We start from the raw sequence: 17416 nt of genomic DNA on the forward strand, positions 1-17416 counted from the left end.
TGGCTGAAGAGAGTTTGTAGTTATATACAGTGTGTGAGAATGAGTGGATTTAAGAAAGTGAGTGACTCAGGTGTGTCAATTAGTTTGTCATGTGTTTGAATGAATGTTGAGATGAGTTAAAAAAACTTCTGTGTTTTAAAGCAAAGTTAATATTCATAATTTAATTTCCAAAATTTGCATATGATCTTCTATTTGTAGCAGATCTGCTGACTATCACATAGCAACTGGAGCAATCTCAAATAGAGGTCAGTCCACCTGTCACCTGTGTTAACGTCTTCAGGGATGGGCAGAATGAATGGTAAGGACGTTTTGAGAACCTACTCAGCACTCCAGAACAAGCGTGGAACAGTTTCACGCTTTGCTGGATGTCTGGTTGGTTTCATCTCTTGCATTTTTAGAGATGGACCATGGGATTGGAGGTGCTTTTGGCAGGAAATTTGGGCCAAATGAAATGGGAATGTCTCGCAGTAATTTTGGAGACTCTTTTGAAAGAGGAAGGGGTTAGTATTCATGTGACAGACTGTTCTCACTTACAGCTCAATTAACCTTTTATATTTGCCTTTTTTTTTGTTTTTTAAGAACAACTGCACTTTATGTTGAAATTATTATTATTTAAAGACAATACCATTTTGAAAATGTACTTAAAGTACTTAAAATAACACTTTATTTTTAAGTCCAATTTTGGCCAGGGATATTTTTTTACTCTGTTTTAAATTTAAATGTAGTTTAAATGCCCCCTCCTCCCCCCCAAATTAAAAGAGCTTGAGTTTACAATATTCATGTCCATGTCTATCATTTCATTCTGTCGCCCACTGAAACCCTTTAAAACAAAAAAATATTTGAGCTTTGGGGCAAATTTTTGTTGTGCGGTTAAATGTGATTAATCGAAATTAATTAATTACAAACCCTCTAATTAGATTTTTTTTTTTTTAAATCAAGCCCCACTCCTAATGTACCCACATACACATATGTATATTTGTTTTTTTTATACTGTAGTTTTATGGTTGGGCATTGCACAGCTACAAGCATTTCACTGCATGAGACAAATAACATTTGAATTTATCATCTATAGCAGCACTTTGCCATCATTCCCAGTCTGCCTAGAAATACAAGAACCTTTTCCAACAGGTATTACACCAGAACAATTTTGACTGTGCCAAATCAAGTTCATCCACAGATACCTGATCTGTACTCTGTGGGTCCCCATTTCTTAATCCCGTCAATAAATACAATATTATGTGCACGGATCCTTGAGAACCAAGCAGTTTGTTCTTCTTGGGGAAACAAGGGAACCAGCGCTTCATGCAGATGAGCTGCATCAAGCAATGCAGACAAATTTTCTAACTGAGACTGGACATTAGAAACATTATCCTCAAATTGCATTCATTCTTTAATAACCTTTATAGCACTTTTAATTTCATTAATCTTAGCGTGGCGTTCTGTTTGAAGCCTTTAATTTTATTTTCCGAGGCTGTAGCAGTAGGTTTCTGTTGTCTTCTTTTTCCATTGCATTAATTGGTTTCCTTGCATTTTTCTTTAAACATTACAAAATCCAAACACCTTATATGCCACACAGCTTCATCATCAGCTTAATGACATTCAGTTCAATAAACCTTGGCCAACTGCCTTCTTTGAAAAATTATCAGGTGTCTAAAATATCATCATGGTATTACATAACATGGAGAAAAAAAAAATCACTGCTGTGGTCTTTTAAATGACAGTAATTGTGATGATCTTAATTCTCATTCTGTAGTTTGGGACTGCGAGGCGGCTGCCGTCCTTTGCTGCTTCACTTGTTACCTCCAACATCTAAGGGAAGGAAGTCTTCAAAGATTAGCAGATCAGATGCTGCTCACCTCCTAATGAAATTCATGAAGGTATGATTTTTAGAATTGTGTAAAAGTATATGTCTCTTTTGATGAGAACAGATGCAAATTATCAAGGGCTGATATTTTAAGATGACAAGGTGATCCAAAGTGCAGCAGATGTATCTATCCCAGACAGGCTTGGTGTTGCAGGACTGACATGTCAATGTTTCTATTAAAACTAAATGTACACATTGGAACAAAAATAATTGTGCGCGTGGAGTGAAACATTTCCAAATCAAATCACTTTTATTGTCACATCACATGTGCAGGTACACTGGTACAGTACATGTGAGTGAAATTCTTGTGTGCAAGCTTCACAAGCAACAGAGTTGTGCAAAAATACAATAACATAAAACAAGCAAAATATAAGAATGGCTAAATCTGAGAGTAATAAATATATGTACAATATATAAGAGTATATGCATTACTGGATGTGTATACTAATGTTTTTCTACGTGTGTGCGTGTGCGTGTGTGTGTGCGTATATACATATTTTACAAATTAAATAGAGTAAACAATAAAATAAGATATATAAAATATACAGAGGTTGGTAGTCGGACATGTGCAAAACAGTGGCATTAATGTACAGTATGGAGTGCATAATGTTGAAGTTCCAGTAGTGAAGGTGAGGTGTCTATGACGTGTTCAGCAGTCTGATGGCCTGGTGGAAAAAGCTGTCTCTCAGTCTGCTGGTACGGGACCGGATGCTGCAGAACCTCCTGCCTGATGGAAGTGGTCTGGACAGTTTATGGCTGGGGTGACTGGAGTCCTTGATGATCCTCCCCGCTTTCCTCAGGCACCGCTTCCTGTAGATGTCTTGGAGGGAGGGAAGCTCACCTCCAATTATCCGTTCAGCACACCGCACCACTCTCTGGAGAGCTTTGCGGTTGTAAGCGGTGCTGTTGCCATACCAGGTGGTGATGCATCCAGTGAGGATGCTCTCAATGGCACAGCGATAGAAGGTCCTGAGGATGCGGGGGCTCATGCCGAATCTTTTCAGTCTCCTGAGAAAGAAGAGGCGCTGCTGTGCCTTCTTCACTGTTTTGTTTAGGTGTACTGACCATGTGAGATCCTCAGCCAGATGTACACCAAGGAAGCGGAAGCTGCTCACTCTCTCCACAGCAGCGCCGTTGATGGTGATGGGGGTGTGTACTTCTCTGCACCTCCGGAAGTCCACTATCAACTCCTTTGTCTTTGCGACGTTGAGGGTGAGATGGTTGTCTTGACACCAGTGGGTCAGGGCGCTGACATTTTAATATTGTCATAATTTCAGGCAGCAATGCCTCAACATCAGATTACCAATTTTGTTTAATGTGAATCACTTTCACATTATTTCTCTCTCTCAGGTGGGAGGTAGCACGGAGGCTTTTCTTAAGGCTGGCCCCACTCAGTCATTTGTCCTGTGTTTTGAAGAAAGAAAGAACATCCAGAGTTTCTACATTGTCCTAGATCAAAAGGTCATTCCCTGTGTGACGCAGATGGGAACTGCAGGTTTTGACAAGGCAAAACTTTTCAAGGCACATTTTGTATTTGCCGTGTCCTTTGACGAGGCATTGGACAACTTCTACACATTCATCCAGACCACCGTGTATGGCATTGATGTTGGCAGCGTGAAGGACAGTCCTCGGGTCAGGGAAACAAGAGGAAGTCTTCACTGTACAGTTTAAAGATATCCACTATTCAGCACTTTGACTGGAAATGTTCATCTGTTACATTTGCAAGATACACCACATAAGTTGCTCAGTGTTATTTAGACATTTGAAGTTCCAGCATGGTTTGTACCCAGGAAGGTTTTTACGTTTGACCTGTGGAGAGCCTGGATGTTCATTTATCTTTCGCACGTACTCTGGTTACAAACGGCACTTATCCCGAGCACATGGAGACTGTGTTCACTCTGAGGTCGTCAATAATTTTGATTTTGAGCCTGTACCTAACAATGGAACCTCTGTTTCACAGCCTGTAAATGTGGCTCATCCCATGACAATTACTACACAGGTTCCAGTTGAAAAAAGGCAAATACTGAACATGTGCAGCTCTGTTATTGCTCAAGTACAATCATCAGGAGTTCCTGAAAGTACTGTCCAGCGTTTAGTTGGTACATTGGAGGAACTGGTTAATGACATCCATGCACATGCAAAACAATTTGTTGTTGAGTGTTTGTCAACTGATACATCAAGAGAAACCTTAGAAAAATTTGAGGATTGTTTTGATAAGACATGAAAATGGATTTTCAAGCTGAACACAGAATCTAAAAGGATAAGACATTTTGAGCAAAAACGGAAAATAGTCGAACCCATAGAGCATGTTCTTGGTGTGCGTTTTGATGTACGCAAAGATAGAACAACAGGGACATACAGGCAAGTTCCTGTCAATGATAAATTCATGTAAGTGCCCATCATGGGATCCCTTTCATCTATGTTTTGGAACAGTGAACTTTGGTTTTGTTTTTTGGAAACTGCTACAAACATGGAGGGATTTTACAGAGATTTAAATGACGGCTCCTACTTCAAAAATCACAGTTTATTCTCACAACAAGAACATGCTCTCCAGATCCAGCTCTACTATGACGATTTTGAAACTGCTAATCCTTTAGGCTCAAAAAAGGAGTGCACAAATTTGGCTGTATTTATTTTGTTTGAGAAATTTGCCATCAAAGTTAAATTCTGTGTTGATGAACATTCATCTTGTAGCCCTTTTTCATTCAGAAGACTTAAAAAAAATATGGGTTTGATCCTATCCTAAAGCCACTTGTTGATGATCTAAAGATTTTAGAGACTGAAGGAATGCAAGTGCCCTTTTCAGCCACACCTGTGAGAGGTTCGCTTTTTCAGATTACAGGTGACAACTTGGCTTTACATAGCATTTTTGGTTTTGTTGAATCATTGCAAACTATTGTTGTAGATTTTGTTTAACTGATAAGAGAGTTGCAGTCAGTTTTTAGTGAAGATCATGTAGGCTTAACACTGTGTTCCAAAGAACTTCATTACAAACACTGATGCCATTCAACAAAATCCTGCTTTGGCCTCAACATTTGATGTAAAAAGAAATTGTCTACTCAATTCACTTCGGCTGTTCCATATTTCAGACAACTATGCTGTAGACATAATGTATGATCTACTAGAGGGAGTGGTGCAGTATGAGTTAAAGCTTGTGTTTGAGTACTTGATTAAGACCTCTTTGATATCCTTGAATTCATTGTCACAGAGAATTATAAGCTTTAACTACAGATATGGACAGAAGGAACAGGCCAGGTGGACTAAAACTGGATGACAACGGCAAAGATCTTGGGCTTAATGCTGTGCAGTCATGGTGTCTTTTGCGGAATAGCCCATTGATTTTTGGAGATATCGTTTGCAGAAATGATGGCCACTGGAACTTGCTACTTTTGTTTGTTCAAATTGGGAACATTGTTTTTTCACCCATTATAACTCACGGCATGACTTGCTATTTGAAACATCTGATTGTTGATCATCATAAGGCTTTCAGATCTCTCTTTCCAGAATGGAATTTGATTCCAAAGCACCACCTAATGATCCATTACCCATGCTGCATTAAAAAAAAAAAAATTGGGCCACTCATACATATGTGGTGCATGAGATTTGAAGCAAAGCACAAGTTCTTCAAAAGATCTGTAAAGAACTTTAAAAATATCACAAAAACACTAGCAAGAAAAAACAAAACAAAACAAAAAAACACAACAACAACAACAACACACACACACACACACACACACACACACAAGAATCAATTAGCCTTTCATTTTGGAAATTTTTCATTTTAAGAGGGGACGGCAGTAAAAACTCCAGACCTGTGACATCATCAAGTACACTGGTGCTCCAATTGTACAAATCACGAGTCCGTGCTCGCGTTCTTGACAAGTCCGGACTCGCGTACTTGAGAATTGAGAAAGGGCCCATGTTTTGGGTTCCTGCAACTGGGGCCCGTTCTTCGTACCTCGCTTACTACATCCAAGATCAAATGACACATCCAAGATCAAATCATCGCGCTAACTTTGAGCTCGCTAATCCGGTTCTCCGAACACACCTGTTGTTGACGATTAGTATAGCTGGATGAAGTAATCTGAGATCATTGGGTGGCTTAAGAGGGGCTACGCATCGATAGTAGAAACATTGATCGGCAACCCTGTGATTGGTCGGCGAAGATGTCGAAGGAGCGCGCTCAGTATTTTACGGCAGCAGAGCAAGAACTCTTGATTGAGGGATATCAGGAGTTTCAGAGTTTAATTAAAATGCAGGGGAACACTGCAAAGGCTGCAAAAGCAAGGAGAGAGGGCTGGCAGAAAGTTGCTGACAAATTAAACTCGTAAGTGATCCATGATATTACATTATATCATGTGATATTATATTATACCACATTATATTATATTACATCATATCCTCTTTCACATTAGAGCCACAACAGGACCCACTAGAACATGGGAAAAAGTAAAAGTGAAATATAAGAATATTCTACAGAATGGTAATATTTATCACTTATATTGCTTTTAGTCTATGACAAGAGACCCTGGAATAATCTGTTTGTTTGTTTATAACAGCAACCAAGAAAAGGGCAGAGCAAATAAAGACAGGTGGTGGTCCTGCACCCCTCGTCACACCCTTTTTGTACTGTGACATTTATTGACATTGTGGGTTTTTTGTGTGTAGTTTGACATAACACTCCATCACTTTTACCTGTTCCCATGCAAGGGGTGACTGAAGCATGCACAGTAAGTATATATATATATATATATATATATATATATATATATATATATATGAAGAGAGAGAGAGAGAGAGAGAGAGAGAGAGAGAGAGAGAGAGAGAGAAAGTAAATAATACCCTCACGGGAGAATCGATATCTCTCTATGAGCACACCGTCGCGCTGAGCTAAAGGATCCTGTCTATCCCGCAATATCCGCTAAATTCTGTAAACTCTCCTTATCAATCTTGCACCTTCCTTGCTCGCGTACATACGGACAGGACATGGCTGCGACAGACTTCCCAAATCCACCTTCGCTTTTATAGCCGTGGTCTCTCATCTTGATTGCACGTAGTAATTTACTATTACTACTCTAAAATATGAATTACATCTGACATGATCTACTACATGTAATAGAATGATTAATAGTACATTTCCCTTTTTTTCGGAAATGACCTGTATGTATCTGTATGAAATCAATAAAAGAATCAAATGCTGCATTATCTTTAGTTACATTGATAATATTTATTTATGGTAAAACAGTGGCGAAATATCGCTCTTGCTTTCATATAACTGCAGCGGACATACCTGAGTGGCCGGGATCTAATCCTGTTTACATAAAGTAAGCCTGCTCCCGAGCAGGTTTACACTTACGGATCTGTTGCTATGACAGCAAGTCCCAGATGAGCTTCGGAGAACCGAACGATCCAAGATCACGCGAAATCGTCAACATTCAAATCCGGCTAACTTACTTAGCGAGGTACGAAGAACGGACCCCTGGTCCGTAGGGTTATTGTCTCCCTAGAAACACTTTCATTGTGTTTATTCCTTTTTGTTGTTCTTTTTTCCTATTTCCGTTTTGTTTTGAGTGCTTTTGCAGCGTTTTGCTTATTGATGGTGTTTTCTGAAGTTACAGTCCATTTGGGCCCTCAGGGCCACCGTATAAAGCCCTCAAAAAGGCACTTGTTTTGCCTGAACAATAATAATAATAATAATAATAATAATAAACGGAGCAGATGCAATAGGGCCTTCGCACTCTCAGTGCTCAAGCCCTAACAAGTGCTCAGACTTCACAGACAAACATGACTGCGACTCACAAAGTGTTACACCAATTATTACGCCAAATTGCCATATTCACTCACAGAATCAGCCTACGGCATCAAATGCTGTATCAAACTGTGCATTAAGCTGCGGTCAACAGAAAGCTTCTCCCCATGCTCATCGTACCTTTCCGCTCATCAAACAGCAGGTGCGCGAACAGGTGAGTGCCATTATTCATCATCTAATACACACCCAGGAGTCACACCCCACAACCGTGCACCAATACAGCGTGTGGACTAAACCAGCCCTCTAACCCAAAAAAGGAAAAACTCACATATGGCTCCAACACTGAGCTTTCTACAAGACAGACAGGACATCTGTGTCCACAGCTGGACTGGCCATCGGCCCACCGGGCAAATAATTTTTCGTTTTTATGATAATGTATACTTTATGTATACTTGATTTTTCGTTTTTATGGGCCAATGGGTTCTTGTTTGTTTGTTTGTTTGTTTGTTTGTTTTTGTAATGGTATAAACAATGAAAAGTGATGGATTGGCCAATTGGTCAGGATTGACTCTGGGCTGGACCAATTACAGCCGAGGAGGTCCGATGTGCTCTCCCTCTGAAAACAGTCTTATCACAGACAAACAGAAGAAAATGGTATTGAGGTGAAAAGGAACACAGTTTGTCCCGGACTTCAGCTAGAATGAAAGAAAGACACAAAGCTGGAGTTATTCTGTCTTTACGTTGCAGCTGCCTCTTCTCCTCTCATTCTCTCCCCCTCCCTCTCCTGTTGCTACTTCAATCATGAAACTGATCAATGATCAGCTGATCGGCTTTTCTCTCTTGTTTATCGTCCACTTTGCTCCAGAAACAGGAAAGCAGTTAATAAACAACAGCAGCAGGTTTAAGCTTGATCAGCTGTTGTTAGAATTGATTTAATATTACTCTCTAGTATCAGCTGATGTTTGCTGGAGCCACAGCTGTAAAGCTGCTGGTCATGATGTCGGTTTGGATATGTGGTGAGAGGGAAACATGAAGATGAAACCAGGAGATGTCCTTACTGAATCATCAGAGCTGAACAGGTGATGGAGAAACATTTTAATGTGGGACAAACAAACAAAAAAATACATACAATAAAACAGCGTGCTCTAATCGCTCTAATAGGATATTATGGTCAACAGTATCGAACGCTGCACTGAGGTCTAGCAGGACAAGCACAGAGATGAGTCCACTGTCAGAGGCCATAAGAAGATCATTTGTAACCTTCACTAAAGCTGTTTCTGTGCTGTGATGAGCTCTGAAACCTGACTGAAACTCTTCAAATAAGCCATTCCTCTGCAGATGATCTGTTAGCTGTTTGACAACTACTCTTTCAAGGATGTTTGATATGAAAGGAAGGTTGGAGATTGGCCTATAATTAGCTAAGACAGCTGGGTCTAGAGATGCTTTTTGAGTAAAGGTTTAACTACAGCCATACATAGCCGATTATTAGAGATCTACATTGTATGAGATGTATCTATACAACTGACTATGTGATTAGTGAATACATCAGGCAGGAGAAACCTGAGAAAAAGGAGCAAGGAGAACCATCGTGGAGGACAGGCCCCTGCACAGTGTGTACCCCCCACAGATAGAGAACGTGGCTGGACTGAACGACAGCACAGAGGCAGGCTCAGCTGTTTCTATTAAAGCATCACTGAGCAAGTTTGAATGTTTTAGCTTTAAAAAGAACCAAAACTTTCAGCAGACCTGCAGTTTGCTGCCTCATCATCTCCTCTTCCTCCTGTCTGATAAGTTTCAGAGTTCCTCCTCTTCATCTTTCACTTCCTGATGAGCTCTTTGTTCCTGTTCACTGATCATCACAAAATCAATCAAACAACTAATTGAATCTGATTCTCTCCATGTAAGAAAGATACACATGATTTGGTGTCATGCAGACATTTCAGTAACAACTTATAATCACTCATTCAGTTCACAGTGAATAAAAAGAAAACTAGAGTCTGAAGTTTCTGAGGTTCGGGCTTCACAGACACACTGAGGAGGAAGAGGTTTATTTGTGATTGAACCAGTTTCTTAGGTCTGCTGAAGGATCACTGCTTTGATTCACACTTTGGGATAATCTGAAATTTGACAGATAAATCAGCACTGTGGCTGTAAGCAGTTTCCTCCAGCAAGAATGACCTGGAGAGTAAAACATTTTAAAAACCATCAGACTTGCTTCTGATGCCTCGAGGCTGGACTCCTGTAACACATCGCACGCTCATCTTTCTTACAATGAGTCTAAAAAGCTGCAGATTGGTACCAAAAAAGAGAGGTCACATGACTGCTGCGATGCGCCGACTCCCGGTGACTACAGAGCGAAGCGTGTCTGCTGCGTCCACACATTCCTAACCATCCTGCAGTTAAAGGTCATGTGAAATGGCGCTGTGCCTTCCCCGTGTCTGCACCTCTGGAACGACCGCCCAGCTGATCTCAGACCAGCTGCAGCTGTACGCTCTTTAAATCAGAATCAGAATCAGAAATACTTTATCAATCCCGAAGGAAATTAGGTTACAGCAGGCAGCACGCTAATGGCGCATGCGCACTTACAATGGAACCCTCTACCAAACTTTACACAAACATCACATTGGGAAGACACGTCAGACAGGTAGGCTGATAGGAAAAAACAACGGAAATAGATAAGATGAGGTGAGAGGAGGAGAAAAAAAACACACTCAGACTGAGCTCCTAGTGGGAGATCAGTTTGAGAACAGAAAAAAACACCTCAGCACAAAAAGCACATGACTGTCAATACACCATAGAAACACACGACAAGCAACAGGGGCGGGTAAGGGTGAGAGAGAGCTGGTGTAGACAGTGCATCCAGTCCTGCAGCATGTCTGCGCTGGTCCAGTAGCTGAGAGTGTCGCCATCTGCCAGGGAGGGGACAAGCATCTGTGGAAGGCGATGGTTGGAAAGGAGGCGGGATCAGTTTGTGTGATCATTGTATGACTCGTCCTGAGTTTAGCTGATGAGAGGGTGTGGCTTGCTTGCCTGAACCCTGCCAGGCTAATTAAACAGTCCAAGTTCAAATCTTTCTGTGGAGCCTTTGAAACAGCTGATGGTTGGAGGCGGGTCGCAGTCGTGACCTCGGCGATCTTCAGGTTTAAACAAGCCATGAAAAGGACCGACAACTGATTTTCATTAAAATGGGCCTAACGACTCTGTTCTGAGTGCTCAGCAACAGGAAGTGATGTCACTGAGGGTGTGGCTTGCTTGCCTGAACTGCCTACGTTATCCATGAGTATCAGCTGCAGCATGAAACAATACAGAGATGATCAGATTGTTTTATTGATCAATTTGTCTTTTTTTTTTTTTACTTTGTTTTGGTTTGCCAGACTTTGTTTTCAGGGATCAATAAAATGTGAATTTGAAATATTGATGTAAATGTTGAATGACTCAGCTCTGATGATGTCAGCATTCCTTCTATGGAGCCAGATTTACAGATTCAGTCATAACTAATGTCAGACTGCAGGAAACGGATGAGTCTTCAAAGCTCGGCACGTGTCTCCACAGAGAAACCGGACGAAGAGCGTTTAGCACCATCAGACTCTACAGATCAGAGACCTCTGTTCTTCCAGACGTGCAGACGTTAGCCTCTATCAGAGCTTCTCTGCCTGCAGAGAGTGCTCAGTGAGAAACATTGAGCCTCATCTAAAAGTCAGAGGCTCAAACTTCCTGCTAAAAAAAACAGCTGCTCCATTTGGGCAGGAAGTAAATAAATCAGGAGATAAATGGAAAATAAAGAAGGAAGTAAAGCAGGAGCAGTGAAAATATTTATTTAAATATTTCATTAAATGTTTCAAACTCTTTCAGGAGGAAACTCAAACCCAGAACTGCAGACAGGTGACCTGCACTAACATTACATGCTGAAAGTAATCAGAGTACATCAAAAATGCTCAGTAACTGATCACTTTCTGCTTATCAAACATGTTTGTTAGCCTCAGCGTGCTAACAGTCAGACTCCTCACATCCCACCACTGACCCCCTTATTGGTCAGATCAGAAACAGACTCCTCCCACTTCTCCATGGTTTCTTGACTTTACTTCATGTGCTGAAGACACAATACTGTCAACTTATTGGGTATTATGGATCCACGGATCAAATTATCAGTAAATCGGCTTCAGGTCAGGAGCCAATCAGACGCCTGAATTGGAGTCATTATGATGATGATCCTCTTATATAAATGGGATAATCTGAAGTCAGCATCTGTTTACTGTCAAGTTCAAACTGCATGTCAGGGCTCAGCATGGCTGAAGTCTGCCCGGCAACAGATGAGTGCCGTCAGCGCTGACACTAGCCAACCGCAGTGTTCTAAAAACTAAAAAGCAGTTCAATCAGTTTTCAGTTAAAACTCAAAAAGATACATTGAGTTAGTTCCTGATAAAATAAACATGGATGATTTTACAGGTCAGTGAATCCACAGCAGCAGGACGAGGAAGCTTTGCTTTAAACCTCACAAAGCTTTTCAAAATAAAGAGCTGAAAGAAGGCTTTAAATAAAGTTTAATCTCGGGGTCAGACAGCAGCTCCATCTCTTTAATATTTAAAGTGATGAGCAGTGTGGGGTCATGTGACTTCAGCCTGAGAATGACGTCCAGTAGAAACCTGTGGAGACAAGCTGCTCTCAGGAGGAAGAGGTGGTGGTACAGCCGACCCAGGGACGCACAGAAACAGCTTCACGGCCTCTGAGGTCATGTGACAGCAGCGATGTAATCCACATCGCATGTGACAGCACCAGATTTAACTTCCCGTCTGCACGCACGCTTACAAGCTTATATAAGCATAAATCTCCCTCAGTGAAAACTATCCACACACACACACACACACACACATTCTGGATCAATAACTTGTACAGACCGTCCATCTCACTTCCATGTGATTCTGCTCAATCACATGGCTACTCTGACTCGCTGACCCCCTTTTCCCCTCGGTTCAGTCAGCTGGACTCTAATCGGACAAAACCAGGAATGTTAATCACGCCTGCAGCCATCACCTCACATCTCGTCACGCCAGCCGCCTCCTCCTGTCCCAGAGAGCATGTTCGAGTTTATTGAACCCAACTGAAACCCTTAGCCAGTTACCATGGTAACAGCCTCAGAGTTGGTTGAACAACAACAGGACACTTTTAGGTGAAAACATCTCAATTTAAAACAATTAGTGATTATTAAACTTTGATCTCTTCATATGATGTCAGTTTTTCAGAATAAAATAAGCGAGAATCAAACTTTACAAATGTTAGACTTTTATTATGAAATGATACACAAAAATAGGAACAGACAAACACTCCCTGCTTACATCACTTCCTGGTACAGACATCATTACATTTCACATTACGTTACAGCCTTGCTACGGTGCTAGCAGCTAGTTAGCTCACGAGCTAACCAAGTTAAATACCATAAGTCAGAGCTGAGGGCGGGGTTCTGTGGTTAGGGACCATCAGGACTGTGCCCCCACCCCCTGATACAGTTGCTCATACAAAAACTCCAAGCCTCAGGGTTGACAGCACCTGAACGCAGCACAAGCCCTTCAGGAAACACTTAAGGGCCCATCAGTATTGACATCATCATCGTTCACTTTAAACACATTTCCCTCTTACTGCTTACTTCCTGTCACATGGTCCCCACATCCCCCACACACACGCACGCACACACACACACACACACACACACACACACACACACACACACACAGGTAAGAGCACTGGAGTATTCAGTAAAGGTTTCAGGAGCAAAGAGGAAGTGAAAGGTCACGTGACTCCACCCATAGCAGAGGGTCAGAGTGAAACAACTAAACGTGACAAGGCTTTCCTGACCTTTGACTGTTTAAAGCTACATCAGTGAGGGGGAAAAACATGGCTGAAATCTGCCCGGTAACAGATGAGCCACAGTTTTGACATTGACGTCAGACAAGTTTGCATCATCAGGCTAACCTTTGAACTTGGTCGTGTATGAGGTCATGTGACTTTAGCTCAAGGACTAGCCTCTGAAGCTAACATTTTCAGGAACTCAGGATCCCCACAGGGAGACGTGAAGGCACAGCTCTGTCTGAAGCTGGTCCAGTCCCTGAAGGGTCCAAGTCACAGGTCAAAGGTCAGATATTACAAGATCTCAGCATCAAAACAAGTTCAGACTCAGACCGCGAGAAGTCCGGTTAGTCTAAGCTCACTGACATAACATGACATACAGCGAGTCCGAGTCGACGCAGTAGCGAACGACTGCAACAAACAAATCTCCGATAAGAGAGCGACCAGTCTGAACAGAGACGGACCACAGGTGTGCCAGCTAAACCAGCAGCAGCTCAGGTGACCACAGCTCTGCCTCCACGAACCCTGCCATCATCATAATAACTAGCAGTGAGTCACAAGCCCTCTGCGTGCCGTCTGATGTAACGGCTAAAACGCTTCCTGAATCTGACCTGTTACAGCACACCACCAATCGTCACGGTCATGCACAGTTCATGAACTAAGGACACTCAAAGCTGTGTCCTGACGACAGAAGCAATTCAGTTCATATAAAACAACCCAAAAAAGGTGAGCCCCGCACCACCTCCTCAGGAACCCTTACATTAACCATGCTGGTGTTTCAGAGTCCTCCAGAGAAGGATGGTCGTGAAGGTCATCCAAGTCCTGTGAAACCCAAAAGAAGAAGGAGAACATGTAGACCAGAGGAAAAAACGTTTGTAAGGCGCTGAACTGATTACGGATCTTTGGGAGCTTCTGAGAAAGCACTGAATCTTAAGCCCGTCAGCTCATCTCGTGGATCCGTTCAAAGTCTCCTTTGGATGCTGGTTTAAAGCCCTTTGGAACTCCTGGTTCCTCCCGACTGCTTCTCTGTGCTGTGTATAAAGGAGCCCCGGGTGGTATCCGGCTGGGCGCCGGGATCGTGGGAACCAGGGTGTAAGTTAAAGGTTCAGTTTTTGGGTGCATGGGGTAAAAGAGTATGAGACAGATCCGGAAGTAAACATCTGTCTGAGAATTCCTGTGAGGTAAAGTGAGGAAGTGCGCAGTGAATCCTACAAACATCTGGATCACAGCTGGAGGATAAAGTGTTTCTTTAGTGCTCGAGTGGATCTTGTACATCATAAAAGCCAGTGAGTGTGACCTAAAAATGTGTCTTGTGGCAGTCTCACCAGTAGGGGGTGGTCTCTATGTGGCCCCAGCTCTGCCATTCAGGAAAGATTCCCGCTGATGTCCGAGGGCTTCCAAATGGATCAAAGTCCGAATGGATATCATCTCTCTTGTCTCCGCTGCAGTCCCTCTGGAACGGCACTCCAGCTGGACTCTCAACGGCCGTGCTCCGACTGTTTCGATCGGCCGTTGCCAGCCGGTAGTTGTTCCCAAGGTTGTTGTCCCAGAAGGTCTGGTCCTGAGTCTGGTACCGGATGCAGAACTCCACTTTTCCAGAGGGCTTGAGGAGCTCCGGGAGTGCGATGGAGAATGAGAAGGTGTCAGTGTCTGGGCAACCGTACACGTTGTTCAGGTACTGACAGCGAACGTCCTGGAAGGAGCACCACGAGTCAAAGGTGATCCGCACCCAGACAGACTTCTCAAAGCAGATGTTTCGGACCTGGACGGTACCCGAGAGCAGGTGTGCCTGGACTGAACAGGTCTCCAGGCACACCTGTTGGGCTTTGAGCCGACTCCTTAGGTCTAAGTAGTCTGCGGCTGGCTGGGTGAAGGCCAGAACCAGGCAAGAACCACAATCTGCTGAATCTGGAAGGAGGAGATGAAGAAAAGTGTCAATAAAGAACATGAAGCTCAGCTGAAATGTTCTGACTTGCCAACTGCTTCAGGGATGCAGAAAGAAGAGCGAAAAACAGGCCGTGAGTAAGCAACCAGGCACAAAGAAGCTTCCAGAACAATGTATTGATTAATAGATTACGGATTTGTTTGTTGTTAAGTATCAGTGACCTCCTCCGTCACCTTTGATGTCTGCCAGGTGCAGTCCGGCGGCAGCACCCTCGATCTCGGTCAGCAGCTCGCTGAGCGCCTCATCTTCGCACTCGTTGTAGACGTGGACAGTGGCGAGTGCCAAACCCCGCGAGTCAGCAAACACCACGGTCTTCCTCTTCTTCCTCCTCAACATCCCCAGGCTGCTGCTGCTGCTGCTTTCTGCGCCCGCTGATGGTGCCGTCGCCATCGCGGAAGAAAGGCAGGGTCGCAGTGGCCGGCAGTGGGGCAGCAGAGTGGCTGAGGATGAGGAGCGCTTGTTGCAGTTCCCGAGGAAGGAGCGCAGAGGAGGTGAGCTGGCCAGGCAGATCCTCACGGCCACGTCGATGGGCATGATGGGAGATGGGCCCCCGGGGCGAGGGTTCAGGACATGGAGGACCCTGAGGAAGACAGAGGGGGTCAGTATTCAGAGCGCAGAAGAAGAAATCTACATTAATTTGAATAAAGTCAATAAAGATACCGACTCTCTGCAACACCAAACACCTGAACTACAAATGGCCACTCAGACGAAGTTCAGATCGTGATGAAAAAGTGACCAATCAAATAATTCTTTCCTCGTTAATGTATTAAATGGTCAACATTCTGTGATTCTTAATACATTAAAACTGCCTATAAAGCAGGTATGTCAGGTGTGCTCATACAGGACCAGCACTCATTTCTGAGTACTGGACTGACTTTTAGACCCAGCTGTGGGTTTTCAGAGATTCTCTTTCCTGCCTGTCATTTGTTTTCTTCAAAAACTTGGCTGTGTGAAGACAGCGAACAGTGCAGGAGGCCCAGGTGTCTTTAGAGGTGATTTTACACATAAAAAACCCAAACTGGACGATATCATAGAACTGCAGGTCCAACTTCAAATTAAGGAGCTGGTAAAAGTTGAGACTTAATACAGTGTCTAAAAATCAGCTGGCGTGCAAAAGTTTTTTCATGCAGGAAGTGAGAAAAACTCCAGCGTGAGTCTCTGGGCCACACATAGTTAGGTTTCAATACAGACAGTTGGATTGGCTGGTTCTTCTGATCAATGTTTGAAACCAATAACCACCAAATGATTGATTATTGGGCATCTTTACTTAGTTACCTTTAGCTAACAGGTATGTCGGACACAGAAACATGAAGAGGGCGACTAACAGAAGCCAGGTACGTTTTTTTTTTTTTTTTAAAGAAAACACATTTGCATTTATCTGCTTTCTGTTTCTGATTTCACTTGAAGCAGCAAGAAACATACCTGAAGAGGTGCTGACATTGTAATCTGATTACTGAGTGAATGGTCAACAGTCAAAGACAGATTATTGCTTATTTGATGGGTAATCTGCAGCTCTGTGATGAATATTTAAACACTTTTCCGATTTTAAAGCTTAAGTTCAGAGTTTACAGACTGACCCGGCGGTTCTTCTGATCAATGTTTGAAACCAATAACCGACAGAACCATCGCTTACTGATCAGTGCCAGGCTGAACTGGAGCTCGAGTTCACAGACTGATGATGAGAAGGAGGATGAAGGCTGTGGCGCAGTTTAATTTTTGAGCAGCTCACCTGGTGCAGTTCATGGAAACCTGTCGCCCGGTTCGGCCCGTCCCGGACAGCAGCGGGGTTTCCCTCCGTGTCCACGGTTTTTTGTTTTGTTTTTTACTTTTTTTTCTTCGTTTATTTTTCCGCCATTTTAAAGTCCGACCGCTGCCTGTCCGCGCGCACCGACACGCCCCCTGACAATCCGAGAACGGGGAGAGAGTGAGAAGCCAATTAGCGCTCGGCACCGTCAGCTGGTCACACTGACAGCCAATCAGAGAAACGCCACATAGAGCGAGTGAGAGCGTGAAGGAG

The 17416-nt window shown here is 43.1% G+C and overlaps 1 protein-coding gene across 3 annotated transcripts; it reads right to left on the reverse strand.

Annotated features, from left to right (window-relative positions):
• Window positions 1–11246: 11246 nt before the first annotated feature.
• On the reverse strand, window positions 11247–17302 carry LOC116326132 (protein phosphatase 1 regulatory subunit 3C-B-like). Of its 3 annotated transcripts, none has more exons than XM_039616506.1 (4): window positions 17129–17301; window positions 15573–15979; window positions 14780–15362; window positions 11247–11262 (listed from the first exon to the last, which is right to left on the reverse strand). In XM_039616506.1, coding segments are annotated over exons 1-4 (1005 nt in total). In that variant the 5' UTR covers window positions 17143–17301; the 3' UTR covers window positions 11247–11261. The 3 variants fall into 3 exon arrangements, with proteins under 3 accessions (XP_039472440.1, XP_039472439.1, XP_031603130.1); XM_039616505.1 differs by lacking the exon at window positions 11247–11262 and adding an exon at window positions 12877–14628 and having other exon boundaries at window positions 17129–17302; XM_031747270.2 differs by lacking the exon at window positions 11247–11262 and having other exon boundaries at window positions 14493–15362; window positions 17129–17300.
• Between the last annotated feature and the right edge of the window lie 114 nt (window positions 17303–17416).

The sequence above is a fragment of the Oreochromis aureus genome, linkage group 8 (genome assembly GCF_013358895.1).
Source record: "Oreochromis aureus strain Israel breed Guangdong linkage group 8, ZZ_aureus, whole genome shotgun sequence".
NCBI lineage: Eukaryota > Metazoa > Chordata > Actinopteri > Cichliformes > Cichlidae > Oreochromis > Oreochromis aureus.

Excerpts from the sequence above, each read along its gene's own strand:
- LOC116326132 (XM_039616505.1), bottom strand. Across the intron at positions 15,363-15,572 it reads GCACCTGGCAGACATCAAAG|ATTCAGCAGATTGTGGTTCT; the intron begins GTGACGGAGGAG and ends TCCTCCTTCCAG. Across the intron at positions 14,629-14,779 it reads ATAGAGACCACCCCCTACTG|GAATTCTCAGACAGATGTTT; the intron begins GTGAGACTGCCA and ends TTTACCTCACAG.